At 36.9% G+C, this 14,465-nt stretch overlaps 1 protein-coding gene across 1 annotated transcript in view; it reads left to right on the forward strand.

Annotated features, from left to right (window-relative positions):
* LOC102860184 (cAMP-dependent protein kinase catalytic subunit beta-like) overlaps window positions 1-14,465 on the forward strand; it is a 176,056-nt gene that overhangs the window by 111,327 nt on the left and 50,264 nt on the right. Inside the window, exons 3-5 of the mRNA XM_006898372.1 lie at window positions 519-647; window positions 12,965-13,063; window positions 14,275-14,357. Coding sequence (XP_006898434.1) covers window positions 519-647; window positions 12,965-13,063; window positions 14,275-14,357 — 311 coding nt within the window. The remainder of the gene's footprint in view (window positions 1-518; window positions 648-12,964; window positions 13,064-14,274; window positions 14,358-14,465) is intronic.

The raw sequence follows: 14,465 nt of genomic DNA on the forward strand, positions 1-14,465 counted from the left end.
ATTATCTAGTTCTAGCTCATACAAAGATAGACATGAAGTACTTTTCCTGTAGGTAGCTGCAATGAAGGGACTAGATTCTCAGTTTCCCTATTCATTACAGTTATTTGCAAGTACACTAAGACTGCATGATGTACATTACTATCTTCACTAGTATAATTCTTTTTAGTTTGTAATTATTAAGATGTGCAAGTTACTTTTTTAGAAGTCTAATTCTAGGAATTCATGTGGACTTAACATGTTTGTGGAAGGTTGTATTTCCTCCCATTACCATTTTGCTTTGCCTTGCTTTGGAATAGAATTCTCTTCTCAATTATGTGTTGTTACTTAAGGAAGTGTTCTAAAAATCTCAATAGTCTTTCTGCTATTTTTAAAAAAACAAATATTGTAAATCAAATGGGTCATTCTGCTTACATGTCACTAAACTACTATATTATTTTAGTATAACTAAATTTCTGTATAAACTTCTCATGAGAATTCTAATGTTAATTGTGTCTTGTTTTTTTTTCTTGTAAATATAGAATAATGCTGGGCTGGAGGATTTTGAGAGGAAAAAAACCCTTGGGACAGGTTCATTTGGAAGGGTCATGTTGGTGAAACATAAAGCCACTGAGCAGTATTATGCCATGAAGATCTTAGATAAGCAGAAGGTTAGTGCACTTACTCATCGTTTACCTGCAGAGTAAACTTCAGCTTTATCAGTTACAATATATGACAGCATTAACAGCATCAAATAATTTTATTTTTGCATCTTATTTTCATTCTTTTTCTTGTGGCTGCATGACTCAGGCTGTAATGTTTTGACATATGGAATATATGATTATTTCAATGATTTTTTACAAATAATATTTTATGGACAAATTATTGAATTCCATGTGAAGGGTTGTTAGTATATTCTGGCTCATAGGAAAAATTGGGGACCAAATGACTAACAGAAATTTGATCATTTTAGTTGTGTTGTGTTAAGTGCTGTTGAGGCGCAGGCACTTAGTTACACCTTTTTAAGTTATAGTAGAAGCCGTGTTGCTAATATGGTTGAATTGATTAATTTAAAATAACAATTGAATTAAAGAATAGTTTTAAAAATTTTTACACTATAAGAAAACAGTTTCAAAGTATGTATTGATTTATCTAATGATTGGATCAGAGTTTCTGAATTAATCATGCTATGAATATTATGTTCTAATTTCCTAAGAAAGAAAAGAAAAACTAGTAAATCTTGATATAGGATCTTGTAGATACTGTGTTCTAATAATGATTTTCCTTACTAGAGTTTGTTGTTGTTGTTGTTGTATGTGCTGTCGAGTCGCTTGCGACTCATAGCAACCCTATGTACACCAGCCCTAAATTCTGCTCTGTCCTGTGCCAATCTCTGATACACCCATCCCAGTGATTTAGTCCACCTCATAGAGAGCCTTCCCCTCCAGCGCTGTCCCTCCACCCTCCCAAGCATGATGTCCCTCTCCAAGGACCGGTCCTTCCTTACAACGTGTCCAAAGTATATTAGACGGAGCCTCAGAATCTGTGCCTCCAAGGAGCCACCCGGTTTAACCCTCTTCAGGATGAATCTGTTTATTTTCCTAGAAGTCCATGGTGCCCTCAGTACTCTTCTCCAGCACCACAACTCAAAACCATCAATTCACCTTCTATCTTTCCTAATCATTGTCCAACTCTCTGATGCATACCAAGTGATTGCAAAGACCATGGCCTGTATCAAACGCACCTTAGTCTCCAGAGACACCACTGCTCTTCAGTACTTTGGAGAAGTCCCTAACAGCAGACTTTCCCATGGCAATGCGCCTTTTAATTTCCTGGCTACTGGTGCCAAGAGTATTGACTGTGGAGCCAAGCAAACTTAAAGCTGTGAACAATCTCAATCTCTTCACCATCCATCTTGATGCTGCCTGTTGGTGGTGCAAATCTTTGTCTTCTTGACATTGAGCCTCAATCCATATTGAAGGCTACAGTCCTTGACCCTCTGCAGCAAGTGCTTCAGGTCCTCCTCAGTTTCAGCAAGCAGGGTTGTATCATCTTCATATCGCAGATTGTTGATAGATCTTCCACCAATCTTAACCCCCACATTTCTCCTCATAGAGCCCAGCCTCCTGGATAATCTGTTCTGCATACAAGTTGAAAAGGTATGGAGACACATCCCTGGCATATGCCCTTCCCAATTTTGAACCATGCAGTGTTTCCCCGCTCTGTTCTGACGACTGCCTCTTGGTCCAAGTATAGGTTTCTCATTAGTATGATCAAGTGTTCTGGGATTCCCATTCTCCTCAGAGTCAGCCACAGTTTGTTATGAACCATACAGTCAAGTGCCTTTACATAGTCAATGAAACACAGATATACATTCCTCTGGTATTCGCTGTTTCAGCTAAGATCCATCTAACATTAGCTACAATATCCCGAGTACCACGACCCCTTCTAAACCCAGCCTGGACTTCTAGTAGTTCTATGCTGATGTACTGTTCCAGTTGTTTTTGGATAATCTTCAGTAGAATCTTGCTTGCATGTGACATCAATGATACTCTTCTATAGTTTCCACACTCTGTTGAGTCACCCTTCTTTGGGATAGGAACAAATATAGATCTCTTCCAGTCAGTTTGCCAAGTGGTTGTTCTCCAGATTTCTTGGCACATCTTGGTGAGCACGTCCAGGGCAGCATCTTTTAGCTGAAATATGTCAGTTGGTATACCATCTATTCCTGGGGCCTTATTTTTTGCTGTTTCCTTCAAAGCAGCCTGAACTTCTTCCTTTATCACCATAAGCTCTTGCTCATATATTGTTTCATGAAATTCTTCTGTGTCTTCCAATTCCTTTTGATACTGTGGCTCAGTATATTCCTTCCATCTTCTTTTAATGTTTCCTGGATCATTTAATATTCTGCCTAAAGCATCCTTGATTATAGCAACTCGAGGTTTGAATTTGTTCTTCAGTTCCTTGAGCTTAAGAAATGCTGAGCGAATTTGGCCCTTTTGATTTTCAGACTCCAATTCCTTGCACATTTCATTGTAATATTTTACTTTGTCATCCTATGCTGCCTTTTGGAATCTTCTGTTCAGCTCTTTAGTATCTTGAATTCTTCCTTGTGCTTTGGCTTCTCTGCACTCCAGTGCAATATTCAGAGTCTCTTCTGACATCCATTTGGTCTTTTCTTCGTCTTTTGCCTCTGCAATGATCGTTTGCACTCTTCCTGGATGATACCCTTGATGTACTCCCACAGCTCTACTGGTCTTCACTCATTAGTGTTCAAGGCCTCAAACCTTCTACACACCAGTTCTACAGGACATATCACCTTCGCTCTGGAAACATAACTACTGAGCTTAAGAGACACTGGTCAAAGCATAAGAAACTATCAGCAGCTGACGTGTTTGGAATCACAGAAGCCAAGGAAGCTTCAGATATAAGCTCTCAGATCAAGGGCTAGGCAAATGGGGGATAGATGTTGAAGGGAAGGGGTAAAAGTGGATGTGTATCCTGGTGGATGGTGGAGCAGGGAAATAAGTGGGTAAAGACACTTGTGCCAAAGGCAGGAACAACACTGATATTGATGGTTAACTCCACAATAAGGGATATAGCTTTCACTTTTTCTGTCAAATGCTGGTCTGTCTTATACATCTCTAAATCTGAACATTCGGATTAAGACAGACTAGGAAGAAGAATTGACCATCCAATTCTAAAATAGCAGGCCTCTGAAAACTCTATGTACAACAGAACACATGTAGATAACAGAAAGGGCAACTTAGGTTAAGCTTTCAAGTATGGAAATACAAAGGAAGAGGAACAGTTGTAAGCAGACAGTAGTGATTGGGACATGGAATGTGAGAACCATGAATGTAGGAAAATTAGATATTGTTAAGGAAGAAATGAAATGCATAAATATTGACATACTGGGCATTGGGGAAATGAGATGCACTGGCATGGGGCATTTTGAGTCAAATGTTTATGTAATATCTCTGGAGATAAAAAGGTGACGATAATGGAGTTACTTTCATAGTTAAGAAAATAATTTCTAGATCCATCTTGAAGTACAGTATTGTGAGTGACAAGATAATATCCATACACATACAAGGAAGTCCAGTGAATACCACTTTCATTCAGATATATGCACTAACAACCAGAGCCAAGGAAGAGGAAATAGAAGATTTCTACCAACTTTTACAGTCGGAGATTGATTGGACATGCAGTGAAGATGCAATGATAATAATGTGTGACTGGAATGCAAAAGTTGGGAACAGAGAAGAAGATTCAGTAGTTGGAAAGCATGGACTCGGTGACAGAAATGGAGTTGGAGAGAGAATGATTGAATTTTGCACAATCAATGACTTACTCATTGCAAATACGTTTTTTAAAAGACATAAACACAGGTTATATACATGGATTTCACCTGATGGTATGCATAGGAATCAGATCAATTACGTCTGCTCAAAGAACCACTGGAAAAGCCCAATATCAGCTGTGAAAACTAGTCTAGGAACAGATTGTGGAACATACCACTAAAAATATGCAAGTTCAAGTTGAAGCTAAGGAAAATTAAACCAAATCCACAGCAACCAAAATATGACTTTGAGTCTGTCCCACCTGAATTTCAGAACCATTTCAGGAACTGGTTTGAGGCCTTGAACACTATTGGGCGAAGACCAGATGAGCTGTGGGAGGATTACTAGAGTATAGGTGGTAAAATGTGGAGCGAACAGTCTTGTATTCATAGTCTGTGGTATACATGACGGTTAGACACCTGCTTTTTATTAGAAACATAGTATGAGCCACATACATTTTTTTAAATTATCTTTTTGCCAATATTGATGTTGTGTGCTGTCAAGTCAGGACAGACTCATAGCTGGCCCTCCAGTGGGTTTTCAGGAGATTGCCCATCCTTCTTAACACAGATCAATATGTTGATTTGAACTGCATGCCTTTGGGATTGCAGAACAGCTTCTTGACAATACACCACCTCAGAAACTGATAAAGTTCATGTTAATGATTTATCTTATTTAATCATTCCAATATGTCATTACCATAAAAATTACTGAAATGTGTTCTTTTTCTTGCACTAAATCTTCAAAACTTGATAGATATTTTATATTTCTGGTCTAATCTCTGATCTTTAAAGTAATCTACTCTGTAACATGAAAAGGAATAATGGCTTTAATAAAGTCTTTCTAATAGTTAGTATATCATATATACCTTTAATTGTGCGTCTTTGCTTAGTCTCCTTTCCACATTTCTTTTCTAATCAGGTTAAAAAGACAGTATAATTAATTATTCATCCTATAATAATGTAGCTGCCTCTTACCTGTCCTTCACTTCTTGCTATTCCATTAAAGTGGCTCAGGCAAAGGTCACCAATTGAGAGATCTAATTGCCCAATCTAAGAGTCCCAATTGGATTCGTTTGACTCATCTTCTTTTGCTTTTTTAGAAAATACAACTTTACTGGCTGCTTTCCTGAAATTATCTTCTCCCTGCAGTTGAGGAACAAATGCCATGCTTTCTTGATTATGCTTCAGCCAGTGAGCTCTCCTTTTCTCTGTCTCTTTAAGTTTCTTTGGGGTTTTTCCCCCTTCTTCTTCTGCCCACCTTTTAAAGTTTTATGACAAATACTTTTCTCTTCTCTTCTATTCTTTGTATACTATTCTTCAGCAACATCAGCTTTCACCTTAGCTCTATTACCTAATTTGTGTGATCTGCATATGAAGTTCCTAAAGATCATCTGGTTATTTCCTTCATTTTCCAGATGAGGAATTTGGGAATCAGAGACACTAAGTAACTTATCTTCAAAGCACTGCAGTAACAAAATGCTTCTGATTTGTGTATTTGCCTGAGCTTCCAAATTAAGACAGACTAGGAAGGAGGATTGGCTGTTCACTTCTAAAATAACAAGGCTTCAATAACCCTATAGAAACAAGTCTGTTCTGGAGAGGGTGAAGCCAGGTTGTTCGTAAAGGAAAGGATTTTTTAAAACTCCATCTCACATATTTGGGGCATGTTGCCAGGAAAGGCCAGTCTTTGGAGAAAGACATCATGCTTAGAAGGGTCGAGGGACAACTCAGGAGAGGAAGACCTTGGATGAGATGGATTGACGCAGTGACTGTAGCAACAGTGGGCACAGGTGTGTCAGAAATGATGAAATTGACTGAGGGTAGAACAGGGTTCATAGAGTAGCTATGAGTCATAATTGAAATTACAGCACAGAACAACATCAATAAAAGTATTACTGTCCATAAACTCTGCTCTTCCAAGTTATATTTTCTTTGCAGTTTCAGAAAATATGATTTACTCACAAAATATTAAGAGAATTATAAAATACTCCATTTATTTCAATGCATTAAGAACTTTAGGAAATAAATTTTCAGTTATGTTAGTGATCTGTTAAGGAAATTACTAAGAAGCTAACCTCTTAGATAAATCACAACAAATGAATATTTCCTAGATTAATAGCTGTTATTTTAAATCCTTTATGTTGCGATAATGTTCTGGATCTGTATGCAGTGAAGATGAAGTCTTTTTTATTTTTAACTTTTTCCAAATGTTTATACTTGATTTTTTTTAAAGATAAGTAATGAAATTATAATACCCCAATTCATAAATCTTTCCACTGAGTGTATTTTGACTTCTCTGTCTTATGGTGTTTGGAGTGAGGGAGGATAATATAAAGGAAATCACAGTACTTTGTATTAAAAAATTGTAGGCACTTTTTATATATCCTTGAGTCTTCATAACAACTTTGTATGACTTAAAGTATTGTTGTTGATTGCCGTCAAATTGAGCATGACTCATAGCAACTTTAAGAACACAAGAACTGAAGCCTTTCTATCACTATTGTTGTTTCTCAAAAGTTCATGAGTTTCCAGAGGCATGTTGTGTAGGAAGTGGATGCTACTCCTGCTTCCAAACCTGTCTTAAATTGGGGGCTCCACCACACACTGTCCACCGTGTGTAACCATTATGACATTTGACACCCCAATGGCACAAGGTTCAGCATCACAGCAATCCCAGGTTACCTCAGTACAGCAAATTGACAGAAGAGTGCTGTACCACTTAGAAGAATGTTCCTCCAAAATAACAATCTACTTTTAAATACAAAGGCCCTCCTCGAGGTCTTGTTGACTCTAAACAACAGGCTTAAATAAAAAGCAACCAATAAAGTATGTTGTTGTTATGTGCCATTGAATTACCTGCAACCTATATTGATACTATATGACAGCTCTGAACCCTTTCCTGTTCTGAGCCAGTCTCACTAATGCCAACATACCAAACCTCTATTGGCCCAGTTACTGTATCAGTCCATCACTTCTGGGGTCATCCTTTCCTGTGCTGTCTCTCCACCCTTCTGAGCATGATGTCCTTCTCCAAGGACCAGTGTCTCCTGGCCATATGCTTAAAGTGAACGAGATGGAACTTCAAAATCCTAGCCTCCAAGGAGAGACATGGTTTCACAATATGCAAGACAGACTTACTTGTTTTCATGGCCATCCATGGTATGTTCAAGACTCTTCTGCAGCGCCACAACTTGAAGGCCTCCGTTCTTCTTCTGTCATCCTTAGCCATTGTCCAGCTCTCTGAAGCATAACAAGTAATTGAGAAAACCATAGCCTGGATTAAACGCACCTTTGTCTCTAGACGGAAATCATTGCTCTTAAGCATTCTGGAGAGGTCCCTGAAAGCAGATTTCCTGACTGCTGTTGATTGTGGAGCCGAGTAAGCTGTAATTGCTAACAATCTCAATCTCTTCACCTATCATGATGCTGTCAGTTGGCCCAGTGGTGAGAATCTTTGTCTTCTTGATGTTACGCTTCAATCCATATTGAAGACTACAGTCCTTGACCTTCTGCAACAAGTGATTCAGGGCTTTTTTGCTTTTTTTCAGTTTCAGCAAGCACGATTGTGTCATTTGTATATCGTAGGTTGTTGATGAGTCTTTCTGCAATCCTAATGCCACATTCTTCCTTTTAAAGCCCTGCTTCCTGAATGATCTGTTTTGCATACAGATTGAAAGGTATGGGGACAGGATACATCCCTGACATACTCCTTTCCTGATTTTTAATCATTCAGTGTTTCCTTGCTCTGTTCTGAAGACTGCTTCCTGTTCCAAGTATAGGTTTCGCATAAGCACAGTCAAATGTTCTGGGGTTCTCATTTTCCTCAAGGTTAGTCACAGTTTGTTGTGATCCACACAGTCAAATACCTTTGCATAGTCAATAGAACACACATAGACATTCTTCTGGTACTCTCTGCTTTCTGCCAGAATCCATCTGACTTTGGCAATAATGTCTCTAGTGCCACGACCTCTTCTAAACACAGCTTGTATTTCTGGCAGTTTTCTGTTAATGTTCTGTTCTAGTCATTTCTGGATGACCTAAATTAAGAAACGACAATAACAACAAAACAATAAACACAAAAAACCTCCCAAACCTAGAGCCATTAAGTTAATTCTGATTCACAGTGACATACTTACCTCCCCAAAACCAGGTTCCAAAGCAGTAAATCTTCATGGGAGGTGACTGCTCTTCTTGTCTCTCTTGGAACTGATGATGAATTTGAACCACCAGAGACATAGCCTTTTGCTTAACAGTAGAACATGCTATGGACATTTTACTACCAGAACTTTGTGTGACATTAATCTCATTTTTACTTTGATAACCTAAGTAATTTTTTCAAAGTCAAACAGATAATGACTAAGATAAGCCAAGAATTCAAAGTCAGATTATTAATTTCCCATCATCTTTGATAATATTTTTATTTAAATTGTTATCCTTGAGATCTTTGTTACTTCATAGCTTGATCCCTCAATAACACCACCCGGTATGTTTCAGTTTCACCTTTCCTTACCTCTAGATTTTTTATGTTTTACTAATCTGTCTCTTTTTTTTACTACCAACAAGTTTTCTTTGTTTATCATTCCATTTATCCATTCAAAAAGCTTCCCATCCTTTACTAAATGTAATACCGGCCATGCTTTTTTTCCATTCCTTTTGTAATATTAGTTTATGCTCTTTCCTCTTTGCCCTCCATGCTCCAGAGCTCTGATTTGGACCTTGACCCACAGGAGTACCCAGAATATGCTGTATGGACTAGGGAAGTTAGTGAGGATACATATAACCTATTTGCCTTATTAATGCCTCGCAAAGTATTTAGGTTAAAAACCCCCACCATAGTGGAATGTATTGAGAAGTTATGGTACATTCACACAATGGAATACAATGAAGCATGCAAAAGCAATGATTTTGAAAATCACTACCTAACTTGGGAGGGACTGGAGAACATTATGCTAAATGAACTAACTCAACCCCATAAGGACAAATACTGCAGTAAGACCATTATTGTAGAAATAGATAATTAGTAAAACGTGTATGAGGGTTCAAGGAGAGGAGGGGAGGAGCAGAGGAGTAAGGATTGGCAGAAGGGCATAATCATAGGGTTGCACAATTTGATAGGTTGAGGGAGGGGTGGAAAAAGAAAATGGGAAAGATCTGGTATGAAAAACATGAACATGTACATGAACGTTGTAAATACACCAGGATAAAATAAAAATTTTATTTATTAAAAATAAAGTTAATATTACTAATTAATAAAATAAAGTTAATATTATCAGCATTTTATAGATAAGGAATCATCAGAAAGATGTAGAAAGATGATGCACTAAGCCTAAAATAAACTTTTCTCCTCTGAACATTTAATGCATTATAATTCTCATTGGACTGCTTTCATATGTTGCTGTTTAGATACCCATACATCATGATACTTCGAAATCAGTTTGTGTGCATCACAGAAGCAGACATGTCCTTCTCCACATCTTTTTAACACCTATTTTTTAATTATTATTAATTTTTATTAGTTTTAATGAACATTTACAGAGATTTTGGGTTTTCATTCATTCATTGTTGCACTGTTTTCTCTACCCTCCTCCCCAGTTCATTCTTCTCCCCCCCCCGAATGTGTTTTAATTGTCCAGTTGCCACAGTGCTTGTCAAAGCCAGTTCTGATTACTCTCTTTTGTCAATGTGTCCTTTGCCATTCCCTATCACTCCCCCCTGAGAGAGACTTCACCCTGATTCATATGGAAAAGGGGATGGCGTATTCTCTTAGCTACTTCCTGCTGAAAAGGGATGCTGTGGGTTTCAGGGTGAAGATCTTCTCTCACTACTCTAAAGGGCCCCTTTGGCAGTAGGAAACACATAGACTATTATGGAGATTGATTTTGGAATTTAGATGCACTATTATCAATTGTGCTTAGCCGTACATGTTCATATCCTTGAAGATGTATCATCGAAGTGTTGCAGCCGAGAAGACACAAGTTTAACTAACATGAGTCAATAATATTCCGATAGAGGTTCTAATAGTGGCACAAATCAAGTTACAGAGGGAAGGTGGTTCTTACAATAAAAGGCCTATAGACTAGCACTTTGTCTGTTATAGTGTAGAGGTTAGGAACCACAAGATGTAGAGGTGCAGCTATGTCATTTATGGTTCTTAAGTCCTGGAGCAAATTCCATCTACCACTGGGTTGGTTGTTTTACAACTTGGAAGTTTGCATGCAAGGTAGAGGTGAAGTAAGGAACTGCTTATGAGGTTTTCCGTCCATTCCAACAACTAGGAAATAGTGAGAAGAGTTGGGACCTCAGAAGGCTTTTAGGACCAATTAGTAGGCTCTGTGTCCAGGAGAAAATGAATATACTTACCAGTAATGTTAATGCTCACCCACAGCTCTTCTGGAAGGGTAAATCGTTGAAGTGTCCTCCTTTATTTCCAGCTGTGAGCTGGGGCCTGTCAGTCCTGTCTGCCACGAGGACCTGATGTGGACCACCTTGGCCAAGTGTCCTTCAGAGCCACACTTAAAGCAAGTGAGTGGGAGCTTCCTCTCTACTCCCTTGCCTATCTGTGGCTCTCGTCTGTGACACTGTCTACTGAAGTGGCCCAGCTTTCCACAGTGGAAGCAATTCTGACCTCCTTTATTACCTTTGGGTGGCACTGTTTATGAGTAAGACTTTCTTTTCCTGACACAGGCCCTAATCTGGCAGCAATAGCTGCCCAAATAATTTTGGCCATTCTCTGGTCTTTTCTCTTCCCTCTAGATCCCAGTTGTTAAAAGAGGGAAAAATTTAAGCAAATGTATGACAAATAATTTTGAACATTATAATCTTTTAAGCTTACGGCTAGAAGTATTAACAATTTCATCATTTCCAATCCAGAGACACATGTTCCAATGCAGTACCTATTTTCCATAAATGGTTTTGGTAAGAGGAATGTTGTAAATGTGGATACATTTCTACTATTCCTCCTCAACACCTATTTCTATGATTTTATATACAAATTTAAAATTAAATTAGATTTTTCAAAGCCACTTGATTTTACTTTGCCACTTAATATACCTTAGATGCATTTCTATTTTTATCACACATAGTTGGTTTAGGACTATAATGAATAAAACCTCTCTGTTACAGTTTTAATTACTTCTTCTGTGAACTAACACATTATTTATGCCTTATTAAAAACCTGCTATATCAAAATACACAAAACAAAGTTAATCATAAGGTTGTATTATATAACTTGTGGAAAATATGGGCAGGTTAGAATGCAAGCTATGGTAATCCAACTTTTTCAGAGAAATGTATCATCCTTTTCAAAGTCACAAAGCGGGAAGCAAGATTAAAACATAAGCCTATGTCCTCTTAATTTCATTTCCCTTAGCATTATTTTTATACTGTTAATTTTATATATCAGTAACTGGCTTGTATCTTATTAAATTGCAGTCCTTCAACACATTCAACTTCTTGATGTCTGTGACTTTCCCACATTGACAGTAAGACCCTAGCAAGAGCAAAAATCTTCTAATGAGTTATTCGTTTATGTATTGCTGAGGTCACCTTTTCTCAAAGTCAGAATTACCTATGGTCTTTATAGGAGCTCTGGTGGCTTAGTGATAAGGAATTACACTGCCAATGCAAAAGTATGTGGCTCAAATCCACCAGCTGCTGCATAGGACAAAGATGGACAGTCTCCTCTCATGTAATTTACTGCCTCTGAAAACTCACTGGAAAGGGTCAGCTATGGGTCAGTTCTGACTCAACACTGCACAATAACAATGGTCTTTATAAACTCAAGATAAATTGTGTTCCCTTTCTGTCTCCATAAGGAGCCTTATAAGTGATGCTGTGATTGAGCCTCAGCTGCTAACAGAAGAGTTGGCAGTTAAACCCACCACAGGAGAAAGATTTAGCATTCAGCTTCCATAAAGCTCCCAGCCTTCGAAGCTATGAGACAGTGCCGCTTGGCCCTAGAAGGCTGCTGTGCGTCAGAACACACTCTATTGCAATAGGTTTATGTTTGAGTTTCTTTTGTATCTGATTAAGTAAATAATGGAGGAAGCTTGATTAATCCTAAATGGCTCAATTGTGACAAAAACATAAGGGTTTATTGACAGTATTTTATATGTCCTCTTTGGTGGCTAATTGAATTTCTAAGAATACATTAAATGTTTATCCAGGTGTTATAGAATGAACAGATTGCACACTTTACCCATGTTACTGGCTTTTGCTCAGATCTTATTTTCTTTACTAATCATTTAAAATATTTAAAATCAGTATCTACTAATTTCAGTGATTTGAACTAACTTCTCTAGTGAACTGTAGGTTATTAGGAACTAAGTATTTTCACCTACTACATTTATCAGGTTGAGAAAAACCTCTAACCACTCAGATCTCTTTTTAGACCATGTCTTAACTAAAATAATAGTTGACCTTCCTAAGGCTAATTTAAAATGCTCTATTAGCTATTTAATTTTCCATTTAGAAGTCTAGTTAGTAATTATTATCATACTTGTCCAATTCTTTTGCAACCCATATAAGTTTACAATTATATGGAAAGCATTTTATAATTTTTTAAAAGAAAGCAAATTTACTATTTTTGTTCAAATACACTTATTTATTTCAAATATATCATAAACATTTATCTCTTAATTACAGGTTGTTAAACTGAAGCAGATAGAGCATACTTTGAATGAGAAAAGAATATTACAGGCAGTGAATTTTCCTTTTCTTGTCCGTTTGGAGTATTCTTTTAAGGTAAACTTGAAATAAAATATTTTAATATTTTTTTAAATGTAAATAAGATAATAATCCTGAAGATAGTTTAAAAATATAAAAAGAAATATATTTAGATTTATGTCATTCTCTTGTGCTTAAAAACTTAAGTAACATTTGACAAGGTTTTACTTCCTTCTGGTGAAATTGTTCAAAGTGACTTGTGTAATTCTTCATGAAATGATAGTATCATAAAATCTACTATTTCCATTTATCGGAAACCATGGTAATATTTTATTTAATGATTCTTATACTAATGCAAATGAATACACCCACACACCTTTCTCAGCTTTCTGAGAATAGTTTCTGTCACTATCTCACTTCTTTTACTTAGTAGATCGTGTTATAGTCTTTTCATGTATGTGAAGTGGAATATCTTTAACCTGTTTAAATCTTATAAAACTTAACAAAAAGAAATGTGTTTTTAAATGGCTCTTTTCAGCACGATAGTGCTCTTTAATATTTATGTCCAAGAAATATACTAACCTCTTCCACATGACCTTTTAGGGAGTGCTGGTGGCCTAGTGGTAAAAAACTGCACAGCAGTCCAGAAACCCTGTGGTTCACATCCACTGGCTGCTCCGCAACAGAAGGATGGGCAGTTTCCTTCCTGTGAAAACCTGTTGGAGGGTCAGCTATGGGTCGGTTCCAACTCAATGGTACTCAACAACAGCATGTAACCTTTGAGTCTTTAAGTCAAATGAAGATGTATGTACTTAACATCTGTTGTTGATATGTTGTTGTTAGGTGCCATTGAGTCAACTAGGATTCATAGCGACCCTGTGAACAACAGACCTGAACCTTGACCTGTGCTGTGCTGTCCTCTTCATGTCTGATATACTCAATCCTATTGTTACAGTTGCTGTGTTGATCTATCCTATTGATGGTCAATATTTAATTTTTATATTATTTTTAACTTTGTTGTTTTATATTTTATTATTGCCTCATTGTTTACTTGTTGAAGAATGAAATCTTTCTTGCAAGAGCAAAAATCCTGTACTTGCATATTACATAAATAAATACCCTAAGAAAAGCAAGAGCATTTTCCATTTATTCTATTCCTAGTATTAAGCTGTTTGATGGCTTTTAAGTTTGCTCTTTTCTAATGAAGCATGGTATAATCTTAAAATATTTTTCCAAAAAGTAATCTAGATTGCATAATTTTGTTTGTAATTCTTTTGACTAACTCACAGGATAATTCTAATTTATACATGGTTATGGAGTATGTCCCTGGAGGTGAAATGTTTTCACATCTAAGAAGAATTGGAAGGTTCAGGTAATAAATGCTTTATTTCTCTTTAGATATGTCCCTGTTACTGAGTTTCTTTTAAACTAAATTTCTAAGTTATTGTCATTGCCAAAAAGTATTATCATAGAATTTAGT

Source organism: Elephantulus edwardii, unplaced genomic scaffold, assembly GCF_000299155.1.
Source record: "Elephantulus edwardii isolate Elephantulus edwardi_28Jun2011 unplaced genomic scaffold, EleEdw1.0 scaffold00227, whole genome shotgun sequence".
NCBI lineage: Eukaryota > Metazoa > Chordata > Mammalia > Macroscelidea > Macroscelididae > Elephantulus > Elephantulus edwardii.